The sequence below is a fragment of the Gorilla gorilla genome, chromosome 16, assembly GCF_029281585.2.
Source record: "Gorilla gorilla gorilla isolate KB3781 chromosome 16, NHGRI_mGorGor1-v2.1_pri, whole genome shotgun sequence".
Lineage (NCBI taxonomy): Eukaryota > Metazoa > Chordata > Mammalia > Primates > Hominidae > Gorilla > Gorilla gorilla.
The window spans coordinates 50,759,293-50,779,550 of NC_073240.2; the positions used below are offsets into that span (position 1 = coordinate 50,759,293).

The 20,258-nt window shown below is 37.6% G+C and overlaps 1 protein-coding gene across 3 annotated transcripts in view; it reads right to left on the reverse strand.

The window, feature by feature from the left end:
- Positions 1–20,258, reverse strand: part of ATP8B4 (ATPase phospholipid transporting 8B4 (putative)) — a 283,542-nt gene that overhangs the window by 121,771 nt on the left and 141,513 nt on the right. For all 3 annotated transcript variants that reach the window (XM_055362981.2, XM_019011219.4, XM_063698541.1), the window contains 3 exons: positions 11,039–11,197; positions 4,824–4,912; positions 2,126–2,322 (listed from right to left, as the gene is read on the reverse strand). In XM_055362981.2, coding sequence (XP_055218956.2) covers positions 2,126–2,322; positions 4,824–4,912; positions 11,039–11,197 — 445 coding nt within the window. The remainder of the gene's footprint in view (positions 1–2,125; positions 2,323–4,823; positions 4,913–11,038; positions 11,198–20,258) is intronic.

A 20,258-nucleotide genomic window follows, 5' to 3' on the forward strand; every position in this document is an offset into this window, starting at 1 on the left:
TATTTTATAAACTTAAATACAACTTCAAGAAGGTCAAATCTTTTTAGGAATTCCATTTTTTAAAGTACCTCAATTAGTAACGAATTTTAGTTTAGTTTAGTTTTGCTTTTTCATATAGATTCATACCATAGTCTTACAGATTTGTTCTTGAACATCACAGTTGTCCCTTGAATCTGTGGGGGATCCCTTACATAAAATGGCAGAGTATTTGCATATAGACTATCCATAACTTTTTTGTATACCTTAAGTCATCTCTAGATTACTTATAATACCTAATACAATGTAAATGCTATGTAAATAGTTGTTATACTGTATTGTTTAGGGAATAATGACAAGAAAAAACTCTGTACATGTTCAGTACAGACACAACCATCCTTTTTTTTTCCAAATATTTTCCATCTATGGTTGGTAGAGTCCATAGATACAAAACCCACGGATACAGAGGGCAGAATATAAAACTTTTTACTGATAGGATAAGTTTTTAAATTGTTGTTGTCCAAAAGAAAGCTTTTAATTTTTTTAATGTTACTTTCATAATCAGACACACTTTAGAAGTATAAGGAATGCCAACCTGAGAATCTACCTTTGGTCTCTTAAAAAAATCAATCTTTCAAATCATTAAATGAAAATGCCAATGTACTTCAAAGAAAATGTATACATAATATACTTCCTTAGTGAGGACATATGAAACTGCACATGTGCAGATGGAAAGCCACTATGCACATTTATTATTCATTTAGGACATAAAGGAATGCTATAAAAGCTGACTGTAGCTCTTCCGGCAAAGAGCAGGATTTACTACAGACTTTATAATTGGATACAAGCATGAGAGGTCCTCAGAATCAAAGATGAGCCAGTAGGATATAGTTTAAATAGAGCCCTCTCTGACCACAGCTCCAGAGGGCCCAAAGCAATTTGTGGTATTGTGGCCACATGCCACTACTTCAAGTGAATTTCCCACAACTTGGCATTTCAGTTTCCTGACCACTATCCAAAACAAGGGTGGATTTTGTGCGTTAAACTTCCCTTGCTTCATCATAGCTAGGTTTTTGAAGAGAGATAAAAAGAGGTTCATAAAAATAAGTGGGGATTTAGAGCTGATGATTTTGTGTATTGTTAAAGTACTGATGATGAGAACTGTCAACCAACCAAGTCCCATCTTAGCTCCAATGTTTTGGGGACAGTCTGGCTCAGCCTTGTTAGGATTAGGATCAAAAATGTCCCAGGTACAGATTCTAGGGCCAATTTCTAAGCTTTATCAAATACACACACACACACACACACACACACACATACATATATGCATACACATGTATATAAATAAAGAGGTGTGTGTGTGTGTGTGTGTTCTGTTTGTGTGCGTAGACAGACAGAGAGGCAAAAAGAGAGACCACCTTAGCTCTAATTCATGGGACCGAATCTAATCCTGACAGATCAAATTGTAGTAGAAGTTATAAATCATACTTCTTATCTTACAATGGACTAGCACCACCTACTATATTTTAACTCCTTTATGTACATACTTATAGTTACTAATAATAGGAAAAGCTAATATTCATTAAGCTTTTATAATGTGTCAGGAATTCTTAGAGCTTTATAGACATGTATTCACTCCTCATACAATCGTATGAGGTAGAACTATTATTTTCTTCATTTTTAAAATGAGGGAACTGAGGCACTAGAAGATGAAGCTACTTGCCCAGGTTATGGAGCTAGTAAGTGGTAGAATAGGACCTGAATCCATGTATCTATAGAGCCAGTCTAGTGGCAAAGAGGCACCCTCTCTATAGATCTCCCCAATGTTCTTCCTTTTCTTACTCAAAATTAACCCAATTCTAATTGATCAGGTTACATGAGATTATATTGTAGTGCATGTCTTACAAAGAAAAACATTTCTAAGAAACCAAATCAAATCAAGAAGAAAATTAACTGCATTTATTGTAATTTGAAAACATAAAAGTTAAACAGATTAAACAGCTAAGCTGTCCCATTTGTAACAGATGTTGCAGATCATAAGCAGTTAAGAGCAAGACATCTATTGCACTGCTGAAACTTTAAAACAAACAATATTGGAAACAAAGGTTTTGATGAAATTATTTCATTAAAATATAAACTCTCATCTTACCTCACATATAAGGAAATGGGTACAACTGTATTGAGAATAATAATATATGACCAGAATGTTAAGAATCCGGAGAACACAGAGCTCTTCTCTCCTTCATTCCAAAAGAGGAAAGTTCTGAATTGGTCCCCAGTTTGACTCTCCCAGATTGAATTTCCTATTGCAAGAATAATTCCCAAGCATATCAGAAACCCAAAAATCTGAAATAAGACAGAAGTCTGGTTAAGGTTAACTTGAACTCAAAATTAGTCATATCAACATGATCTAATTACACATCTAACTCCAAGAAATAGTCATTTGAAAAGCAAGTATGCAAACCTCTTCTTACCATTAATCATATGAATTATGTCAGGAACTCAGCTAAATATTTTACATACATTTTCTCACTGAATTTGCCCATTGACTCTCTAAGATGGGAACAGTCATTATCCCCACTTTACAGTTTAAAAACAAAGTAAAATGGAAGCACAAGAAAGACTACGTAACTTGTCTATGTTCACATAGTTAACAACTTCACATCCTCAGTTTGTGGTAAGTACATATATTTAGGTGGCTTAATTAAAGGAGACCATATGCACTGATTTGCCCTGGATGGCCCCACTTTACAACTATTGTGGATGTAATAGTAATAATGTTGCATTTCACCTTCAAAGGTGTCCTGTTTGGATGATAAATTATATGGCCACCCAAGGCATAAATGCAAAAGAAAATATCAGTGATAAAGAACAATTTCATACTAATCAAGTCTCTTGGCTATAGATCTGGCTGTACAATCATTACTTGAGATCAACAAGAAATATAAGGATAATTAAAATACTTCATGGCATATACACTTTACTTTTAGGATAAAAATGTGGGAAGCAACTTGAAAACCACTAGCAGACTCTTACGTGGTTATTAGTAGAAGTATTAGAAAAACACATATTTGTAGGTATAACAACTAGAGAGACAACAAAGTCAATCCACAGTGAGTCTAAAACCCTTCCTGGGAAAGGAAAGGCCACGAACTCAGTGAACATGGTTAAGACATGAATTGAACAAGATGTTGTGGAGACTTTGTTCAGCTAAGTGTCACACTATGTTGGGAGCTGAGACCAGCCAATGTTGAGGGAGGAGTAGCGCTACAGAACAGAAATGGATTTTCCTTTATTTCCTTTTTTCTTCCAAGAAGGAATATTCAGAAATTCTAGAGCTTCTTTCTTCTTTATTCCATAATATGGGCATGTAAGAATAGGTGTATAAGAAGAAAAGATTGGGAAAAGCCTGATTTAAAGTATATTAGAAAACCATGTATGAGAGAAAAGTAGGACTGTGAATCCCCCAAAATTCTATGACTTTGGTACCTATATTACAGTATCTTCTTTAATGGCTGAGACTACAAATTAATTAAACATAATGACTTTAGAGCATTAAAATTTAATGTAAAATACATTAAATGCCATAATTTAAGAATTGATTTGGCTTATAACTCCCCAGTGGATCATCCTATTTTCTAGTATGAAAGATTGGGTCAGTTTGCTCTGTGGTGGGTAGACACACCCTGCATGCCCTGAAGTGGAGTCAGGGCTATTTAAATGAGAAATTCCTGAGGGGCAGAGGGGTGACAGGCCCTTACGGGCATGTCTTCTTGGCCTCATAGGCTCTGTATGAAGGTGACTGGTATTGCTGGAGAAAACCCCAGGTCTGCAGGTGATACTGAAAGTAAAACACAGAGCCTGGCCAATATTTTGTGCACAGCAAGTGCTAATTACCTTCATTCCCTATTCAGAGTCCAATTGTTACATATCAGGTAAGCAAATACATATTGAGCTCAGATTCTTTATGATTGTGAGCCTGTGATAGGGTACATGGGAAAACATGGTTTGAAGTCACAGTCTTTATATTTTAAACTGGCTGTCTTCGAACTTTACCCCTATATAAGCAGACAAAGCAGTATTATACAAAGACTAGATAGTATATCAATAGTATGAGGTAGCACAGGATTAACTGACAAAAGGATGGAATGTAAGGAATATCTGAATGTTTTTGGTAAACGAGTAGTAGAGAAGATCATTTCAAAAGAATAAGAAGTAAAAAAAAAATTCATAAGAGAAAGATAATCATGAGCTAAGCAGGTTTGAAGCCTCTGTGAAGGAGGAGAACTGTGAGGTGGGGCTCAAAGGATTTATAACCAGAACCACCTACATAATTTGCAGGGTTCAGTGCAAAATGAAAACGTGGGACCTTCTGTTCTAAAAGTATTAAGAATTTCTAGATGGCAACAGAAGTTGAATAAACCAAACATAAGGCCCTCTCAGTGTGGGGCCCTGTGTGGTTACACAGATCACACACCCGTGAAGCCAGCCCTGCCCACCATAAGCTATGTATAGAGGATCTGAAAAAAAGTAAGAAAACAAAAACACCAAACTGCCTTAAAAACTATGTTTGGTTTTCCAAAAACAAATCCCTGGGATATGGGGAATTTGTAAGACCATGAATACCTCCATAAACACTAACCTACCTCTCATGATAAATTCTACCACTGGTTGAGAAATTAGCATAATCTAGAAAATAGAAGGCAGTGTAACTGAGCCTCAAATGCAAAATCCCCAAAAACAAACTCCACAAGGAGAATGTAGGCTTCTTAAAGAATTCCCAGCAAGATACAGTAAATATGCTAAGATAACAATGACTAGTGATATCGCCTAGTTTTGTAACTTACCCATAGTACTAGAGTATTCATCAATCTATCAATGCTTGTCCTTTTAAACTTTGTCTTACCACTGTTCTGCATTAGTTTAGTGTCAGGACCTGCAAAAACAAAAAAAAGTAAATAACTTTGAAATGATATGATTATGTATTCTTATTCTTATTAATGCTCATATCAAATGTCTCTGAAAGAAAAAAATATTTATTTTTCACAATAATTTAACTTGTATTAAGAGCAAGGGCCATTAAGTTGTTTATGATTCTCAACAATTAGGTTAACAACAATCCTGGAAGCTGCAAGAGATGTGATCTTCTTAGACCAGGATAAATACAGTCAGAACTTGTAGTTGAAAGGTTTAAGTAAAGCTATTTTTTCAAAGTCTATACATGAATATGCTTCTAGTTTGACATAGTTAAAGATAACAAAGTCAACAAAAGTGAGGAATAATTTGGAAATATTAAAAATAATGCAGCAACAAACACAATTCAGAACACTAAGGTAAAAAAATGGAAAAATAAATCAAATTCTAGATCTGTTTCCCAAAAAGATTTGAGGTCCCTTTGAAGGAGAAACTAGAATAGCCCCCCAAAATACATCAGCAAGTAATTTAAACCTTTATTGTGTATTGTATACTGCATGTATATAATATGTAATTTTTGTAAAGACAAGAACTGTCTTAAATGTTGTGTTAAATTTATTTCAGGTAATTACATTATCCCATGATAAGTGCCTTGTTCCAGGAATTCTAAGAATATAATCAACTGCTTTAGAAGTGGGTTATTAGATGATAAACAAATAAGAATATTGAAAAATATTGTTAAAGAAATTCCTTGTGGACAGAGAAAATGCTAAATAGAAGCAATTAAGTTTTAATTAAAGCTAATTTCTCCAGTGTTTCCTCTTCACATATTCTCCTCATGATTTTCAATCCATAGAGCCATTTAATATAGGAGAAAGGGGGAAATTAAAGAAAGGAGAAAAGGGAGGCACACCCAAAATTATATACCACTCCAGAAGTCAGGGAAGGACAGGCACATCCTTAAAAGACTTTTCTTTATGTAAAAGAAAAACAGAAGCAATAACTGAGGTTTCATAACAATTCATTGTCTTAAGTTGGAAATTGTACTGCAGTGTCCTATTCCTAGCTACTGCTGTGTATAGACCACCTACATTTTCTCAGAATCATTTATTAAAATCATATGAACATTGAGGGTGGGAAATATTTCTTTTATGGTAAAGATCACAAAGGCCAAATAGTCTGCAGCCATGAGATCAAGCCTGAACATACTTGATCTCATCTGATCTCAGAAGCTAAGCTAAGCAGGTCAGGCCTGGTTAGTACTTAGATGGGAGACTGCCTGGGGATATTTGGTGCTGTAGGCTTAAAAACACACACACACACACACACACACACACACACATAAAGTTTGCGGTTGCTAAAAACTGAAATATGAAAAGACCAGTTAGGTGCTGAAAATGTACATTCCATTAGGCACACAAATGCACACAGACTAATAAGGAATCCTTTTTATGGATTACTAAGCATTTATGTAAATATAACCACAAATGTTTATATGCACATCCTGAAAGAATTTCCTACACTCAACAGCCTCCGTTTTCTTATCTCCCACTCGTTACTCAACCTAGTCTCTGGGCCAATCACAACACCAAAACAGATCTGGTGTTATCATCAATATCCTCCATAACTTCTTGACTATTCAGCAACCTTTGACACTGTTGACTATTCCATCCTTTTGAAACATACTCTTCCTTTAGCTTCTGTGTTATAAAATTCTCCTGCTTTCCTTCCTACCTCTTTGGTAGCTCCTTTCCTGTCTTCCATGATACTTACTCTCCCTTCCCTTTACCCAGCTACTAAAGACTGAGAATCCTTAAGACTCAGGCATAGGTCACCTTATCTTCTTACTCAATCTACCTTCCCTGAGCAATCTCACCTAAGACCGTAGCTTTGAGACCAATAGTTTTAATAATATAGACAAGATGTGTATCCCCAGCTCATGCTGTTCCTCTGAGCTTTAAATCTATATATTTAAACCTACGTATTTTGTTGCCTGTATATTTCCACCTGGATTCTTCTAAGGCCTCTCAAGTTGCCCTTGTCCAATCTGGCTTACAATCTTCCTCCAAGCTTCTTATCTCAGTAAGTATCATCACCATCCATCCAGTTGCGAAGGTTGGAAGAAACCTCAGTCATAGCTGATACCTTTATCATCCTCACCTTCAAGCCTGGTCATCAAAGCTTGTCAATTCAACTTTATAAACTTTCTAAAAGCCTTCTGAATTTATCTACTTCCCTCTCCTTTCCTAATCTGAGGGACCATCACCTCTCAGCTGTAAAAACCTAGAAACTTTGTCTCCCTGTATCCACTCTGCCCCCAAAACTAACCAATATTTTTCCTCCTCCCCAACCCCAGGACCTGCTGTCTATTTACAAACATTACAAACAGTGTTGGCAAGATTAAGCCTTTCACAATTAACACATATATACCCCACCTGTTTGAAAACTTACAATGGCGTCCCTAAGCTCTTAGGATAAAGACCAAACTCCTGGATACTGACCACAAGGTCTACCAGCATGGTCTAGCCCCTATCCACGTCTCCAGTCCCATATCCATCCCTATCCTCTGTGCTCTCCATACCCCATACTGGCCTTCTTTTTTGACCTCACTTTCCTTACTCCTGCCACAGGGCCTTGGCCATTGATATGATTTTGGCTTGAGATTAATGCCTCTTTCTCTCTCCTACCATACTGAAAATCATATGAGTGAAGGTACTGCATTTGTTTTTGTTCACATTTTTAATCCCCAATGAGTAAGTAGCATAATGCCCAGCATATAGTAGACATTCAATAAATAATTTGTAAGTATTTTAAGTAAATTAATTTTTTGAACATCTACATTTCACCTATAATCTCAGCTAATGCTTACAACAAACTAACAAATTAGGTACTATTATCCTCAGTTCACTAATAATGAAACTGAGTTTAAACAATTGAACTTGCCTGAGATTTCTCATCCAGTAAGTGTCAGAGCGAGAATTTGAACCTCGACATAAGTAATTCTAAAGTTCTTGGTCTTTACTATTTTCTAAAACTATATGAAATAGTCAACCAATACTTAAGACTGTGTCTCATTCAGGATCCTAAAAGGAAATAGATGACACATTGAACAAAGAGAATTGGAGGAAGTTTTATCTATAAAAGAACTCTTTACAAAAAGCATAGGTGGGATTATAGGGGAAACAAAAGGTTAGTGCATTAACCAAGGGCATGTAGCAAGCAAGCTGTTTCTCCACCTGAGCCAGAAGGGATGAAGGGAAGGAATGGCTACTGGACCCTAAGGGAAAGAGGGGACAGGAATTTGCAGCCCTTAGAGTAAGAGTGGCCTTCTGTTGATAGATCTGGCCAGCCTGAAGTTACCACACAAGAATGCAGCCTGGAGGAGTAAATACCTTGATCGTAATCTCCTTCTTCCTTTTGATCTCTTCCTAGGGATCCCCGAGACAAAGCCCAACCAGAAGCAGAAGTACAAGGTAACCTATTAGTATAAACCACACAAGTAAGCCTCCTAGGGCAGAAAGAATGGTAGAAAAAGGTGAGAGGAAATCTGGAGAGCAAACAGAAGACATCTAGGACAAAAATGCAGTGTGCACTCAAGATGGTAGACTCCTAGAGACTGTTTAAATGAATATAATTCCTGCCCTCAGAAACAAGATTTTCTCCTCTCTTGAGCATAAAGAAGGCATTACCAGGGAGGTGTAGCCTAGCTGTTAATACATATTAGACCTTCATAAATTATAGGTTTGTAAAGCAAACCATATCTGTGTCATCTATATTCGTTGCACAATTCCTAGTGGTAGGTATAACTAGAGTAATAACACAGAAAGAATACTTAATAATTCATTTTGGTTTTTTTTTTTTTTTTTTTGAGATGGAGTCTCACTCTGTCACCCAGGCTGGAGTGCAGTGGTGCGATCGCGGCTCACTACAAGCTCCACCTCCCAGGTTCATGCCATTCTCCTACCTCAGCCTCCCGAGTAGCTGGGACTACAGGCGCCTGCCAACACGCCTGGCTAATTTTTTGTATTTTTAGTAGAGACGGGGTTTCACCATGTTAGCCAGGATGGTCTCAATCTCCTGACCTCGTGATCCACCCGCCTCAGCCTCCCAAAGTGCTGGGATTACAGGCATGAGCCACCGCACCCAGCAGATATTTTTCATTAGACCTAGGTGTTCACCTGGAACTAGTTCCCCAACTAAATGTCTTAAGACTTAGAGGTTTTGTGACATCCATTTGTTCATCTCTGACATGGACGAAGCCAACCACTAATTCTTCTGTTTGCCAGCATTCTAATTAAGCTTTCTACTAACATTTGTGACCAGACTAAAGTCAATGCAGGCATGCTCTGCTTTACAAACATCCAGTTGATAAGGTCTCCTGCAAGTGAACACCGTGGCCAAATCACAAAAGAAGAGGGTGTTCCTCTCTCCCTGCTGCCTGCTGCCAAGGTCCAGAGAGCAGTAAGTTTTTCCAACTCTCAGCCTAGAGAGCAGGCTGGGTGCTCTCAATTAAATTTGAAAGAAGGGAGAAGCAGAAAAGGAAGGAAAATAGCATTTGTCAAGCATCCTTTTCCGTATGCATTATCTCACTGAGCCTTTAAAATGACCCTAATGTACTCATAATTATCCCCATGTTACAGCAGAAAAAAAGTAAAGCTTACGAAGTTTAAGTAACCAAAGCTTACAGTCCTACAGCTGGTAAAATAATAATAATAACAATAAATAAAAAATAATAATAAATCCAAACTCAGGTCTGCCCAATCCAAATTCTGTGAACTTTCTGTTACACTTCCTTGGAAGGAGACCTATTCAACTTACCAACCAACTTCCTTGTTTTTCAGAACATTTTCCCACAAAGAAATCTTACAAAGAAGAACTTGGCCTCTCAGCGGTTCACAACACCTGCCCTAGCATGAAACGTTGTAGCTGAACTAGAGTCCTGAATTAGCCATTCCAAACAAGATCACAGAAATGCAAAGTTTGGGACTATATCCCATCCATAGGATGAAGCACCTCCATCTCTATGATGACAGGAAGCAAATCAGGAGGGTATTTCCCATCAGAAGACCATGAAATTTCCCCATCATTAAGTAGGAAGATAAAGGAATGTTCATGGACAAGCCTAGCTCTCTTTTTCTCTGTGTAATGAAATATATGAACATATGTTTATTTTTCCAACTAAAATGTAAAAGCGCATAAACTGGCTCATTTCTAGGGATTTCCCAAGTCTTTACAATGGCAATGCCCCAAGCAGCAAGAGCACTGCTAACACCAACAGCTGACAGTATTTAGAGGAATTGGGAGAACGTTTCTAGGTTTGGAACACTTTTAAGACTTTAATGAACACTTTGTTGTTGTTGAGGAAGGTCAGTTAAGAAAAACATTCCAATTTTGATTGCACATAGTCAAGAGGCCCAAAACACATCTTAATTTGGTGTCACAATAAACAGGACTTTTAAAATCAAGGGCTGGCAATTGAAGCCATGAGTACAATTTGAGTGGCTTTATGAAATGATGCTACTGTAAGCTTTCCTAGCAAGAGAGGGCCACCTCGGGCCTACAGAAATAAAGCAGAGAAAAGAAATTTGGTGGGCAAGAAGAGTAAGAGGCACCTCCTCCCACCCCACCCACCCCCATCATGCACAGTCTTTCCAGAACCCACTCTCCTATTTACAAACAGTGGAAAAAGCTATGGAGTATAAACAGAAATGATTACAGGATCAAGAAGCCTTTTCCAAATGGTCTGCTTGACCTTTGCAAACTACAAAATTAACTGCACAGCCGGGGGCTTTCTTTCATACTCTTATCCACTTTAAAGGCAGATTGATACATAAAATGACAAAGGTGATTAAGATGGGGTTAATAAAGAAAAATTAAGCAGTAGGTATCTAGCACCCCCTGTCTAGTTAAAGCTCCAGCATCCTTAAGAATAAGATGTCAGTAGTTCCTCATACAGCAGGGCCACCTGGACTATTTTCAGAGCAATAGTGTTTTCTCCCGGCGTCCTACAATCTGAAGTCAACTCCAGAGCACGACTTTGCATGGAATGAAAGCACTGCGCTCATCAGAACACAGAGAATCATAGACTGTGCTGGTGTACGTTGCAGGAAAGGTTCCCACAGAGCTGGCCTTGGGTCACATGCTGTACCTGCAAAAATAACCATTCCAAAACACCAGCTGGTATTTCTCAGGATGCAGCCTCTCAGGATTATCTTCTCATTGTTGAGGGAGTGCTTGCTGTCTTTCCAAGAAAGGATTCCCATGAATTTATCTAACTTGTTGTTAGGCACCTCACAGACAACAATCCCTGGAAAATAAAAAAACAAAACAAACCTCTTTATGACTCACCCAAAATTCTCTTCAGAAGCCCACAGCACTGTTTTACCACTGTTTCCCTCTCCTTTAGACAGCCTGGGGTTACATATAAAGAATTGTGCTAGAAAAAAATAAGCTGGGAGGTAGAAAAATGGAAAGCCATCAACTATTTTGAAACACAGTTTTCTGTACTGTCCAAATAAAAATAGAAAAAACAAATAACAACAGAAACCTTAACAGCCATGGGATATTTTTTCCTTAAAAAAGAAAAAAAAGCATATCTTTACTTCCAGTTTATAACAAATAATTTTTGAAAAGATAAAGCAGTGACTGTCCTAAAAGTTTCTCTTATTCCATCTCTTTTAGCTAAATGTGAACTTTTACACAGTTTAAAATAGCATACTTCTAGTCTCACAACAAAAGTTAACCATCTTTCTAAGCTCACAATCAGGATTTCTGAGGTCCTACTGTATTCCACCAGAAAGAAACCTGGGCCTTGTTTGCCACATGTGTCTGAGAATGCGTGTGATTCCTTTCAGCTGTTCTATGCTTCTTATCTTGATTAGATTCAGAGTTCTGGGGACTCTCAAAGGCACCATATAACTTGCCCCTAACTGGCTAGAAGATGTTTCTAGTTTCTTTAATTCCAAACCAAGGGCATGCCCACTCCAAATCAACGAATCAATTCGTTCCATTATTTCAATATGAAAATATACATTCAGGATGAGGGTTCTCTAGATAGAAAAAGAAACCACAAATAATCTTTCACGGACCCTGTCACAAAACATAACTATTAGATTAATATACATATCCACTGCAAACAGGTAAGGTTAAATTTTTTATATATAATGAGTACAAAGACGTGAAAGAACAGAATGGAGGGAGAGAGGGACAGAGGGAGGAAGGAAAAAAGAGAGGGGAGATATGAAAAAGGAAGCTGTGGGTAGATCCAATCAGGGTTTGAGCCAGAGTCAGGGGTGAGATTAGTACCTACAAAGTTCTCTCTCTCAAAAACAAACAAACAAAAATACATTTACATTTAATCAGAATTCAAAAGGGCAAGTTGGAACATAAAACATAGCATTTGGAAAATAAAAAGGGGACTGTATCTTTAGCGTTGATTAAAGAGAAAGGGGACCATGTCAGCCTAGAGATCCTCTATATTACACTGACTCCATCCACTCTTCAAGCTGCCTTCTGAACTCAAAAGAGGCTTCTTAGGGGGGGTCCCCTTTCTCCCTAGGATGCTCCCTTTAAAACTACTAAACAGAGGTAACAGCAACCAGTTGCCACATGGCCACGTCACTCCTGACCAACCATTTCACTAACAGACCTTGCATTAAAAAAGCAAAAGCAAATAAAACTGTGAAAGGAATGAGGGACTTATGGCCTCAGGGCTGCTTTTCCAACCTCCACCTGTCTTTCCCCAACAAAACAAAAGTACTGCCTGAAGCCTCCCCACTTAGGCACTCACTGGCAGTTTCCCAGACATCCCTATTTCCCACTGCTAAATAGAGACTGCTGGCAGGAGGATTTGGATAAGACAAACAACCTTGCCAAGGGAAGGGGCTGAATTCTGGTTAGCTCTGTGATAGCCTATCACTGATAGTAAAAAGTAAATTAAAACTGATTTAAACTGGCTCAAGTTGTTTGGACAACTATGTTGTAGATGAGGAGACATTTTCTAAATCCCTGAATTCAGTATCTTTTTTTCTTGACCAATAATTTTCACTCTGAATTGTAAAATCTTGAATTGGCTATCACCAGCAAAATCTACATAAAATAACAGGTTGACAGCAACGCTTGAAGTTTATTCCAGATTCTTGACCCAAGACTCAATTTCTCAGGCTTCAAACCTAGCCACTTAAAAAAAAAAAAAAAAATGTGCTTTGGGCAAAAACAACATGATATGCAGTCCCTGCCAAAAGGAATATAAAAAACAGGTTCATTTGATCATTTCTATTGTCATAAGCAAAGACTGACATGGAGGCAAATACAGCCTTAAACATGTTGGCTTGCCCCTCCCTGACCTCACACCAAGGGTGTGGTTCTAGACAGGAACAGGCAGTAAGGCCAAGGGGTACTGCCTGGGTTCTTGGAGGCTAAGCCCCAATTCAGCCTTTCTCAAAGAGTGTGGTCTCGGTGATGTAAGTTCTAAATACAGGCCCCAGTCAAAACAAAATGGTGGGAACAAGGCCAAACTACATTTGTTTTTATCATCAGAAGTGCTCGGCTTCCCCTTTTTAAGTTCTATTAGCATAAAACACACACTTCCCAATTTCTTCTGTACCACTTTCGAAAAGGGATGAACAGATTCCTTTGAAGAGAGCACTGTATTCACCTCTGTATTCCTATAACCTATTATACTATCTACATAATAGGATCTTTGTCGAAGAGATGGATAGAAAAAATTTCAGATGATTTCGAGAGAGGTTAAGAGATGAGATGGATATTAGAGCAGATCTAAGAAAAATGGAAAAAGTGGGTATATTTCCATGATAGTAATGAAGGACTAGAAAATCAAATAGCCCAGGCACAACCAGCAGGGCTTAGTTTGGCCTAAATCTAAAGGGAGGTGAGTAGATCTGAGAGTACTGAAAAAAGGTGAGAGCATTAAAGTGCATTAGAAGCAACCAAAATGAGAGCCTAGCCATGAAGCATAACAAGGATGAGGGGAAAGCTCTCTTAGGACCCTTCTTCCTTTTGCTAGTTGAATCAGAGAAGAGAAAGAGGCAGTAAATGATCAGTTTGACAATCGATGAGGAAACAGTTAAGGAAAAAATCGCATCATTTCTCACATAGTCATTTACTGAATACATGTTTGGAGCACAAAGTCATCTTTAACGGGCAATAATAAAGCTGGAAGAAAATCACGTCAATAATGAAGTGTAAATACAATCAAACTAGCTGGTCATATCTGTTTGCCCCTCTGAAGAGAAGACATGAAAGCAGATTGCAATTTATCCATTTGACAATCACACAGAAATGCTCTAGACCCATACTGAAAAAAATCTACAGGATCTCATTCTGGACCTTCTTGAGCATTCTAGATTTAGTCAGCTGGATCGTTGGTTAATTACCAACTTGACAGACTTCTCGAGCTAAGTATTTACCTCAAAGTGAAAGTCTGTAGTTTATCACAAAAATGGAACTCAGTGCCCAATAGTCTATGATTTTCCAGAGAAGCTGGCTTCATCTCTTCATATACATTATTAATAGAAATAGTTCTTGATTATCTGTACTGCGACTCTTCCATAAGACAAATCATCCAGCAAATAAAACATCAATATTGCCGTTCAAGAATTTCTCTAGCCAAGAGTTTTTTTAGCGTTTTAGAGATTGCCCACTAGTGTTTGCCCTGATGATTGTGACAAATATTTATTTTCTTAGAAAGAAGTATGTCACCTTCCTATTTTCTAAAGCTTCTTTACTCTTCAACTGTCAAGGCTCACCCATCCATCATTACCACCATAATGGCATGTCGGCACCAGCAATAAAGAGGGAAATTATTCTTCACGCCTTTACATGGAATCTATGCCTCATGTGTCAGCTGTGCTGTTGGGTTGTGCTCCTGTCCAGGTGAATAGGAAAGCTATCTGGTAAGCAAAAAAACTCACAAGATGCTAACCAAGCTATTTTTTTTTTTAACCAAAAAGAGATGCTTATTTTTCCATGTTTGAATTACACACATGCTATTCTTTAGAAAGAACCACAAAATATACAAGGATTCCTGAATAAAGAGTCAACCTTTCCTTGGTTCAGAATTCAGCATTAACAGTCATACAAAATATGTAAACTTGTCAGGAGTTGCAGAAAACAGATCTCAGTTCAGTCAGTAACAATATGCAAAAGATTCTTAAACACATTTCGACAATTTACATCCGGGGTTTTCCCAAAGGAATAAGAATGTCCAGTTTACATAATAATAATTGACAAGTATTTCAGTTACTTGTTTATAAAAGCTTTTCAATTCCCATAAGACTTTAACATGAAAATCAAGGCCCAATCTCTTTTTATATTATATTTGATCTATAATATTAGATCAAGTTATGTATCTTTTCTTACAAAATTCAAGAGACCATAAATCATTTTTTCTGATGTTTGAAATGTACAAAAATATTTTCATGAGAACTTTTCAAATAAATGGATTTACCTGCCAAAACCCAACTCTCTTGTGTGCACTGGTCTCTACATTTGGCCAAGTCTTCTATAAACTCTTGTCAGGGATCCTGACATTCAAAATCTCTGAGAACATTGCTACGTTTTAAAAATATGATGACCTCATCCTTGTGCTGGATGGACTTGATCTCTGGTAATTAATTTCATACCTTTGGGTTTAGAATATTTTAAAATTTCATTTATTTCCTTAATCAAGAGCTAAGCTCTCGTGCTAATTTTCCCTAACCCTCCAATGCTGTCTTTCTACTTTGGTTTACAACCTGGGGTTTTGTGTCCTTTTGTGTCCTTTGTAAAATAGGCTTTGCCAGAAGTCCAGGGTTCATAGTCTGGCTTCTCCACTTAACAGCTATATGACACTGGGAAAGTTAATCAATTTACCTGGGTCTCTTTATCCATAAATTGAGCTAACAATAATCTCTTCCTTCAAGAGCTGTAAGGGTTTAACAAGATAATGTGTGCAATTACTCAGCATGGTGCCTGGTACATAGTGAGTTCTTGCTCACATATCAACATCATGTTTAGGGCCTGAGAACTTTAGGACCTTTACCTTATCAAAGGCTTCTTTAGGGATGAGGCCTTGTTCAAGTCTGTCTTCTCCCCTGGGAAATAAGCTCTATAAAAGTAAGGCCTGAGCCTGACTTATTAACCACTGTATCCCAGTCTTAACAAATCCCTTGGCCTTGTGTTAAATATACACTTGCTGAATGAATAATGGGTGACTGTATGTATGGATGAAAGAAATAAGTCCACCAGAAAGACACTATCTTTGAATATAGATGCAAAAGTGAGGAGGCAGAGAGACTTACCAGAGACATCCTGAGATTTCAACCCATCTCAGTTCTGACCCTATGTGTCCAAAACCTGGAGTCCCCAGTGGGAACTTCTCAGGATAGGAGTGGGAAATTCAGGTCTTTAGATACTTGGAAGATGTGCTTTTATGATTCAAGGACAGAAAATTGTAATTTGGTGCTAGAGAAAGTATTTTGGCAAGTCTCAGAAGAGAAAACACACAGTAACCAGAAGCAAAAATAATGCCATACCCAGATTTGCCCAGAAGTCACAAATTAAAACATATACTTAGCACAGACAGAACATGGTAAAGAGTGTGCCTCCCATATCTTCTCATCGATTATACCTTGCCAAAGCTAGCCAGGGCATTGCCAAACATATACAATGTTGATATCCTATTTTAATTTAAACTAAAGGATACAATATCTAGTTTTGATTCCCATGAGTCATGAAAGTCTTTTTCCAATCACCGGAGGAAAACCTGAAATCTATTGATATTTCATTAGGACAAAGTTGAATAAAGAAGACACAAAAAAGGGAGTAGAAAAAGAACGAGGAGCAAAGGATCAAAAGAACCTTGGTAATATATGGAGAGATCATTTATAATTCTACATACTTTGTTTTGCATCTTGTACTTAGGAGGTACTTAATAAACAGACTTAAACTAATACGGAGAGAGTGATAAAAACAAAGATAAAGAATGACAGAAAAGTGACATTGCAGGCGGAGAAAACAGCTAACAAAAAAAGTGAAGGAGGAAGATGAGATGAGAACAGTAAGCAAGAATACAGGAAGGAAACAAAGGAAAGAGAAGAATGGTGAAATGGAGTAGTTAGAAAACCATGTGCTGATAGTAGTGTGTGTGTGTGTCAGAGATATTAAAATTGAAATGTGTAAATTAGGGCTTGGAAAGAAGTGATGGAGAAAATAATCGAAGGCCAAGGAAAGCAAGAGCAATCGTGAGAAGGATTTAGGGTTTATTAACCGTCCTAACTCTTTCAAAGACTTCCATGCCGCACCTTGCATCATCCTCTTGGTCTTTAAATTTGGCTGCTAACTGGGGGGAATCTAATTTGTATATTGTTTCTAATTTATTTTCCCTTAATTCGTCTATTCATTCTTCTGACGTTTTCTTAGAAACAGGAAATTATATTTTTACTTATTAGAATAAACCCATAAAACTCCCTGCTGCCTTGAACTTTAAGGTAGATTGAAATGCAGCCCAAGATTTTAAAATGAAAAAGTAACTTAACAGAAACCTGGATTTTAGCCCAGAAGTGTACCAGCCTCATGAATCTGGCATTACATGTTTTCTGAAAAGCTGACCACAGTTTAAGTATATATAATCATAAAAAAGAGAGGTCTGTGTTGTCTTTATTTGTGAAAACAATTATTCATTGGGGATTTGGTGAGTTGCCCATTCTGTATGAAGCAAATTCAAGTCATATCTAGTAAGTAATAATTATTAACATACCTTAAAAGTAAATTTTGTGAAGTATTTTTAAATGGCTATTTTTATATATAAGCAAGTCCTTTAACTTCTCAAGACCTGTTACCTCATCGGAGAGGAAAGTGTTTTCAGCCTGAGCAACACCACTTGTATTGGTTTAAATTTGGAGCTACTGTGTTCCATTTTCTTACTTCAGAAAGGATCTGAAGTAAAGACATTTTAAAACTACCATGCCAGCTGATCCCTCTCCCAGACACCTGCCTTCCAGGAGGAGAGGATCCAGCACTCCTTCTTGGTCCTACAAGGCCACTTCAGGAAGCTTAAGCTTCCTCCTCACCCCATCGTTTCACACTCTCTTCCCAGTCTCTTTACGTTAGGACTTTCCTTTGCCCTCCCATGTCTTTTTGGGGCCTGACACTAGTCTTCCTCTCGGCCCCCCAGTGGGATTTGTAACTATTTATTTATTCATCCAGCAGGGATTTACTGAGTACCTACTATGTACTAGATGTTGTTCTAGAAGCTTGGTGTACATCAGTGAATAAAACAAAGATCCTTGTGTAGCTTACACTGAAGCAGATAAAGATGGACAATAAATAATTAACTTTAAAAATAAATGAATTATCCAGTATGCCAGACAGTGCTATAAGAAGAAGAAAAAGCCAAGCAGGGTATGGTGGATTGAGAGTATAAGGAGTCATGCTGAGGAGAGGGATGCTTAACCCCAGTTCTGAAGTTCCATGTAAGAAATCCACCTAATCCAGCCTGGCTCCTTATGCATTATCCTGGCATCGACTTACATGGCCACGATTCTTGAAGGGTGTGGTAGAGACAGTTAATGCTCAACAAGTATTCATACTTGTTATTTCCTAGCCTCCCTTGCAGTTAAGTCAGGGCCAGGTGACAATGTTAGCCAATGAACTATAAGAGGAAGAAGAATTTAAAAACCATTGTGTCTCTTTCATCTTACCCTTAGCCCAATGCAGTGATCTCAGATGCCACTAGTCCAGATACTGTGGCTCCATGATGGAGAAGGCCACCCAACCCACTAAGAATGTGACATGAGCAAGAATAAGCCTTTACTGTGTTTATGCCACTAAGATTGCAGGGCTGTTTATAACTGCATCATAGTGTAGCCTATCTGAGCAAGCATCTAGGAAAGAATGGGACCTAAATAATTGTTAACAATCATGTTCTGCTTTTTGATGATTAGCAACACTAAAAATCATGAATTTCTACCTCCTCGTAGATCAATAGAGGTATAAAGGTAAATTCTGCCGGGAAAGAAATGAGTAATAGTAAATTATATTTAGATGGCCCTTTTGGGACTCCGTAAATATTCAATGAGGTATTTTAAGCAAGTATTTTGATTCATGAACACAATTTACTTTTTTTGGATTCACATAACAGTAAAATTTCATTGAAAAAATTACTTAGTAGAAAATGTGTAATTTGTTTTATTCTAATCAAAATATTTCTTGGACCATTCAGTTTCCTGGCTACTCTCTGACTTAAATCTCAATTCGGAGGAATTTTTTTTTCTATAAACATCTGTTATAAAAGCACTCATTTAAGAGAGATTAAAATATTAACAGAATCCAGACAGAGTTTACAAGCAATTGCAAAGCACAGGCAATAGGAGCTCTAAGCTCTGCACTGGAGAAACTTTACAATATAAACTTGCCTGTGCTTTAACTCATGTGATTATGCTAATACCCTTGTCCATGTTTTCCCTAAGTGGATCCCCCAAAAACACATTTTGAAAGATTGTCTCAAACTCATGAAAATCCATTAGTAAATAAAGCCAATCTGTATGGATATACTAATATTCTGGGCCAGACTGTCAAGTGGGTAAAGCATGAGACCACTGAGGAGTGAAAGGGAGACTCCAGAGATTCTCTCTGCAGCCTATTATGGTGCCTAAAATCCTACAATCAGTGTCTCTTTCCTTTGACTCTTGAAGTATTGTGTTTCTCTGTGGTATCTTAATCATACATGCAGATATCCTTAGAATGGACAACATCTAGAGGTTGTTCCGTGACTACTTAAGAATAACTTTAACAGAATAGAACAAGATATAGGTAGAAAAGGAGAGGCAAGAGAGATTATACTGAAGACCGGGGACCAGCTGAATGGTATGAAGATGGAAATACTAAAACCATGGTCTAAAATAAAAGTCAACAGATGACCAACTGATTAATAAATCAGAATATTCTTCTTGAACACCTAATATCTTCAAGACATTATGCCAAGCGCCGTTCAAGGTACAGAAATACCTGAGGCAGGATGACTATCTTCATGAAGTTTGAGGTCTCCTAGTTAGTCTTTGTTATGGAGCCAGGAAATGGATGGGTGGTTAGACCTAGAACTAGAAATACAAGGGTGGCCAATATTTCTCCCCAGCAAGTCTGTATATGGCTTCAGGGAGGCCAACATCAAGCAAGTAAAGGGTATTATGGGATTGAAGTAAATGATATTTAAAAAGGAAACAAGCACGAAATGAACGATAAACTGATAAAGCCATTCTCTCCTTGGCAAACATTTTTACTCTTTTTAGCGTGAGAAGAAATTACAGGCTTTGATGCCTGGAGAATTTTATGTCCTTCCACCAAATAAAAAGAAACATAAATTGGATCTC